The 6,513-nt window shown below is 43.7% G+C and overlaps 1 protein-coding gene across 1 annotated transcript; it reads right to left on the bottom strand.

The window, feature by feature from the left end:
* Positions 1–232: 232 nt before the first annotated feature.
* On the bottom strand, positions 233–1,198 carry LOC115642260 (olfactory receptor 49-like). Its single transcript, XM_030545714.1, has one exon. It carries the CDS (start codon positions 1,196–1,198, stop codon positions 233–235), a length of 966 nt encoding a protein of 321 aa, XP_030401574.1.
* Between the last annotated feature and the right edge of the window lie 5,315 nt (positions 1,199–6,513).

The raw sequence follows: 6,513 nt of genomic DNA, 5'->3' as shown, positions 1-6,513 counted from the left end.
GCAGGGAATATGAAAGACACAGGTTCAAATCCTGTCTCCAAATCAAACCAAACAAGGAACCTGAGTGTCTCACCTCCCACAACATCGCTCTAACCATTGTGCTATTCAGATTAATTCCCTGAGCAATAGATTTGAGTGAACTTTGGTTCAGATGGAGAAGAGGCTATTTTGCAGAGTCTGTTGCAAGACTGATGTCTCCTCTTCCACTGTGTTTTTGTTGTTCTTACCTCCATCAAGAAGCACATCGTAACTTTGGGAACAACTTTGCCTTGCTGTGACTGAAGACATCTCTCAGTGCAAGCTTAACACTCTTGTTTCTTAGGCTGTAGATGAAGGGATTAAGGAACGGGGTCACGACAGTGTTCAGCACTGACATGGCTTTGTTGTGATCCAAGGAGTAGCCATGGGTGGGCCTGGTGTACATAAAAATACAGCTCCCGTAGATCAATGTTACAACAGTAAGATGGGAAGCGCAGGTGGCAAAGGCTTTCTGCCTTCCTCTGGCAGATGGGATTCTCACTATAGAGTATAAGATGCAAGCGTATGACATCATGGTTAAACATAATGAAATCAACACTATGGCTGACAGCAAAATGGAATCCACCCTCTTAATTACTTGGGTATCAGTGCAGGAGAGTTGGAAAAGCGGAATGCTGTCACAAAAGAAATGGTTGATCACATTCGGTCCACAAAATCTCAGCTTGCACACCAGGACCATCCGTAAACTTATAACCAGGAAACCTCCCACCCAAGAAACAAAAACTAGTTGAATGCAGAGTCTCTGTTTCATGATGGCAGCATATCGCAATGGGTGGCAGATGGCAACATAGCGGTCAAAAGACATGACCACAAGAAGGGTGAACTCTGTAGACCCCAGGGCAAAATAGAAGTAGGACTGGGCCATGCAAGCAAGGAATGAGATGGTTTTGTTGTCTGAGAGATAGTTGAGCAGCATCTTTGGGCTTGTGACCGAGGTGAACCAGATCTCCAAGAAGGACAGATTGCTGATGAAAAAGTACATGGGGGTGTGGAGTCGGTGATCCACCCACACTATCAGAATGATTAATGAGTTCCCGGTTAGTGTGACCAAGTAGGTCAGTGAAAGAACAACGAAGAGAAACATCTGAAGTTGGTCACCAACCCCAGAAAACCCCAGCAGAACAAACTCAGCCACCGTGGTTTCGTTTGCTTCCTCCATTTCCAATTCCCCTGTAAAAAGAGCAACAATACAAAATAAGAGCATGAACCTTTATTTATCAGGTTTATGGATTCAACCGCAATGTTCTGGAGGCCTATGAGACAGAAAAGATGTACACTCAGAAAGAGTATGGTAAGCTCACAAGCTAATGAAGGAGATAGAGAATTTCTGAGATTGGTAGAGAACATGGTTTCCCAGGATAACTAGTTTGATGTGTCTATTGCTGCTTATATAACAAACTAAACTTGGGGAAAGAGCTGGTCCCCAAATAATTGTCTTTGCTCGATATTCACAAACAACCAACACCTGGGTATATATGTACAACTCCTCCCATCGCTTTCTTAGAACACAGTGAGCACAACTAGAGAGGTCCCAAACTAGTTACAGAAACATTACCCTTTTTCCTAGACACTATACAGTCAATATTCAGACTGAGGGCCAAATCCAGACCATAGGACGCTTATGAACGCACCCGAAAATCTTTTTTATTTACTTCTTATTATTGTTATTTTGTTATTATTTTCTCTGGCATATGAACCTTGACTATACCTTGACCAAGAAACTTTGACTTTGACCAAAAAAAAAAAAAAGGGACCACCCCTGCTATAGAGGAATTACATGGGCCTCATCACTCTTATATCACAGATCCTCATTAATATCACTGCATTCTCACAGCACCCATGGGAGGTATTATCTGAATTTTACAGATGGGATCAGCTTAGACGAAGTGACTGTCCCAAGATCACACAGGAAGTTTCTGTCTGAGGGAGGCGCTGAATTCCACATCTCTCAAATCATAAGATACACTCTTATCTATTGAGCAACCTTTCCTATCCCTGGACTAAGACTCCCCCTGTCTCTGCCATTCCCATATTGCTAAATGGGCAGGGTTTCTCGCTACATCCCAACTATCTAGGAGTAGGATTCCAAGATGTTCCCAGGATGGAGAATCAAGATCTAGCATGTAAAAATTGAAGATCCTTTGTCACAGAAGATATAATGACAAGTTTGGATTTTGATGCTCACCTAGGGAATCTTCTTGCTTAACTACTATGAATTTTAATGGACTTCTGTATTGTCTCAGGGGCTTTGTAAATCTCAGCCAATGCTGGCAACAATGTGGTAAAAAGATGTTGACATCAGCAAGACTCCCTATAGGTAGAATGACAAACTGTGTCTTCCAAAGTCACTTAAATGTGCAAAGAGTCAGAGAACTTGTGGATGAGCTAAAAGGAGAAAGATCTTTTCTTACTTAGGATGACATTTTTCAAAGCTGCTTACATGGTTTGTTGGAATGGGGCATCCAAATGAATCAAAGATAAATTAGTCACTAGACCAGAACTTTGAGGAACTTACACTGTGCAGTTATCTTGTTTTAATCATTTCCTTCACAGGGTATTAGGCCTGTAGCAAACAAAGATCTGTTGTAATGTAGGCATAATTAACTTCTTTCATATAATAAGAAAAAGTATTTTTCCTATTACATTCGTTTTCCTATGAGAATTTTTTCCATCATAGAGAATGTAAACAAATATAAGACAAACAACATAAAATGTCATTGTTTAAGCCTAATGATTTACATCTGAAAGATTTACCTTTCTGCTGCAGTTGAACTTGAAAGTTGTGATCTTACAAGTAAACAAACATTTCTCCTTCTCAGGCTGGTTTTCACTCCCTTTATGAATAATATTGGGGGAGTGTTCTGTCACTGAGAGACTGGCAAGACTCCTGGGAGATAATAGAACCAGCTAAGAAATCTCAGAGGGGATTGTATTTGCAAACTGATGCAAACATACAAAGGTTTATTTTCTTGTAAAGAAAAAGGCAGCTTCTAACTTGTCACACTGATAATGGATTTGAGTCTCATTCACACTGTTAGACTGATCAGTGGGACATCAGCCCTCAGATTGGTGTGTGTGTGTCTGTCTGTCTGTGTTTTGGCAGTTGTAGCCAATTACTGTATTTTATCATTCACTTATGATTGTGTTATTTGGTCTTATGGTCAATTCGTCTGTTTTTTCATATCTAATCAATGTACGTTCCATTAATTTAAATTGTAGGATTATAGGAGTAAAAGACTGACAAGTATTTATAAGTGTGTATTAGGTATATACGGAATGAAAGGCCTATGGGGTGAGGCCTGTAAGATTTAAGCTTAGCCAGACTAGGCCGTAGGCTTAAAAATGCTTGACATGAGTAGGTGACCTCAGAATAACCCTATGGTAGTTAGGTCACAAGATTACTGTAAAAGATGAGCCAATAAGTGATGCCACACAAAACCAGGCTACAGTTACACTACAATATTAAGTTGATCTAACTGACGTGGGAGTATAGCCACCACAGTAATTACATTGCTTGTGCAGGTCTACACTTTGCTCTTTGTGTCAGTGTTGCACGTCCACACCAGCAGGGCTTGTATCGATTGTACGGTCAGTGTGGGGCATTGTGGAAGCCAGTAACAGTCCGTAAGCAACAGTATCTACATTCACACTGCGTCAACCTATCTCCATTGATGTTGATTCTACACTGCTCATGGAGGTGGAGGTATTAAGACAGTGTAGCAAGGCAGCTATGTCAGTGGTGGTGAAATGTAGGTTTAGGCATTTGTAAAGTTGACCTAACTTTGTAGTGTAGAACAGACCTTAGATTGCAATAAACAGTAACGTATTATCCAAAATCAGTAGACATCTGATAGTATCATCATGGAATGTCCTGACAGCAGGGTATATGTTGTGCATAGATGCTAATGAGAATAAATGGAGCTAAGAAACAACCTATGAAAAACAGGGCACCCCAATATTCATGGGGTGTTAAAGTACAAATAATGAACAGAGGATTGAAACTCTCATGTATGTGCATAAGGTATTAGGTGTGGCCAGAACAATATGAAAGATTCTCTGGTTGCGTAAATGTGGGAAGAGCCCAAGGAATGGCCCCATGGGATGACCTTCTACAGGAAACTCCAGAAGGAACCATTTCTCTACAAATGATCATCTGCTGGGAGGTCTAGTGGACCCTGGAATATCTTAGACTGTAGTAATGAATCCTCAAAGTCATTGGATGGTGTAACTGTGCCTTAGTGGGTCATGACTAAGAAATATCAAATTCAGGACAAGCTGTCAAGAAATAAGGAAGATACATCCCAAATACTGGCAGTATTTCTTCCGTAAGATATACCAAACCAGCAACAGAATTAAACTTCTGTTTCACCATATTGGCTAACAAGAAATCAGAAAAGCAGCTTCCTGAGGCATTCTAGTCTTATATCCTCACCAAAAACCCTGGATTCAGAGATGAGTGGTTCTTTACAACCAGTCTCATCAAATAAAAGGTTCTTCTGATCCCAAAGGACCAGCTGCATGCCCAGGTCAATATATAACTTACCCAAAAACACCACTGTTCCGAATCCCTTAGTATCTAAAATCTAAAGGTTTATTTATAAAAAGGAAGAATGAAAGATAGATGAGTTAAAACTGGTTATAGGAATCAAATACATGCAAACATGAGTTCAGTTCTTGAGGTTCAGATACATAGCAGAGATGATGAGCTTTGTAGTTGCAAAGAGTTCTTTCAGAACTAGTCCACAGGTTATAGTCCAATGTCCATATTCAGAGTGACTCCAGTTTAGGACTGGAGAGCTCAATCTTGTAGTTTATGCTTCCCCTGCATGAAGCCTGAAGCAGATCTGAGATAAATAGCATCAGGACCCAAAGTAAACAACAGAGCCCCGGGTAAGTCACGAGGAGTTTGCTCTTTCTCTGGAATTTGTATGGCCCCCTGTAACAGGTTGGGGACTCACCACCTGGCACCTCCTGCTGGTGACTCTGGGAATTAGCTCTGCCCAGTGGAGCACCTCCTCTTGGTGGTGTCCCATCCACCGTTCTGCCCTCGTTTGGCATCTCTGGACCTGCGTTGCTCCCTGCTCGGCGGCGTCCTCTTCGAGGCCACTGCCCTCCGGCAGTGCCCCTTAGCCCATCTGCACCCGCTTCTGGGGGTTGGTGATCAGCAGTCCTACACACCAGCCACCATGTCCAGCCACCCTCTGAGTCTAATCCCTCTTGTCAGGGATATGGCATAGTATAATGGCTGCTCCCTATGGCCAATGGCTGGGTGTACTGCAAGGGGGGAAGAGGGGGACCCAGGCCTGCTCTCTACTCGGGTCCTGGCCCAGGGACCCTCTGGAGGCAGCCTTGCTGTCCTTCTCTCCCCTCATCTGTCTGTTCCCCTACAGCCCCTTGAACCCGGTAGGCCCTTCCCTTCAGGGCCGGCAGCCTGACAGGCTCCGGGCTAGCGTTTCCTTTTGCTCCCCGGGCCTGACCAGCACTGTGCTGTCCGTGGTGCTAGTCTCCCACTCTTGGAGACTGACCTTCCCCTGTTGAGGGCCTAGGACACACTGACTGCTCCCTTCCTGGGCAGCCCTCTTATAGGGCTGAGCCTGGCCCTGATTGGCTGTCTCCAAACCGGGCCCTGATTGGCTCCCAATAAGCCCTTCTTTGATTGGCTCCCTGTCTGACCAGGCTCCCAGGCCTGCCGCAGCCCACACTCACAGGGAGTGGGGCAGTGTGCCCCACTACACCCCACATTAGCACAGTTTCTGAGCAGCTCACTATCTTTAAAGTACTTATCCGCACAAAACCCATGAGAGGTTGGAAGTGCTAGTATCCTCAGAATAAAGATGGGAAATTGAAGCTGGTTTTTTAAAAGTATGTAGTCATCTAGTGCAATTTTCAAAAACACTTAGCGGAGTTGGGTGCCTAGACGCTTTTGAAAATGTCACTAGGGGCTAGGTTAAAAGAGGAATTTAAAGGCATTGTGATGCTGTCTCTCTATGCAGTGAACAGAGAGAGACAGGGATTCCCAAAAGCCAGTATGCTGGGGGGGGAGCCACCTAAGCTAGCCGATGGGAGATGTCAAGGAGAGAGGCATAACCTGACACTAGTCAGTGGCTATTCCAATGTGGAACACTCTCAATCTCTCCCATGGAAGATATCCCATCGTAGATAAGTACTTAAAGAGCCATTAGAGGTGAGGGATTGGGTCCCAAATCCCACACACCCTGAATAGCTGACCACCAAGCTATAGCCTCATTTTCTCTCTACCCCCCTCCCAACTGATTATTTTGTTATTTAATCTATGGTGGGACAGCTTTGACAGGACAGCCTGTGGGAGACCCACATCACTCTGTCCCATAGCTCAGTTTGGGATCTCACCTGAGAGGTGGGAGAAACAAAAAAAAAATCAAGAACCCAAATGTCCCTGGAGGAAGAAATGAGCCAGACTTACTCCTGTTTCCTTCTCTTAATCAATCCGTGGAA

The sequence above is a fragment of the Gopherus evgoodei genome, unplaced genomic scaffold (genome assembly GCF_007399415.2).
Source record: "Gopherus evgoodei ecotype Sinaloan lineage unplaced genomic scaffold, rGopEvg1_v1.p scaffold_39_arrow_ctg1, whole genome shotgun sequence".
Lineage (NCBI taxonomy): Eukaryota > Metazoa > Chordata > Testudines > Testudinidae > Gopherus > Gopherus evgoodei.
The sequence above is the reverse complement of the archived record's forward strand: the minus strand, read 5'-3'. Positions and strand labels throughout refer to the sequence as shown.

Excerpts from the sequence above, each read along its gene's own strand:
- LOC115642260 (XM_030545714.1), bottom strand. The coding sequence starts at position 1,198 with ATGGAGGAAGCAAACGAAACCACGGTGGCTGAGTTTGTTCTGCTGGGG.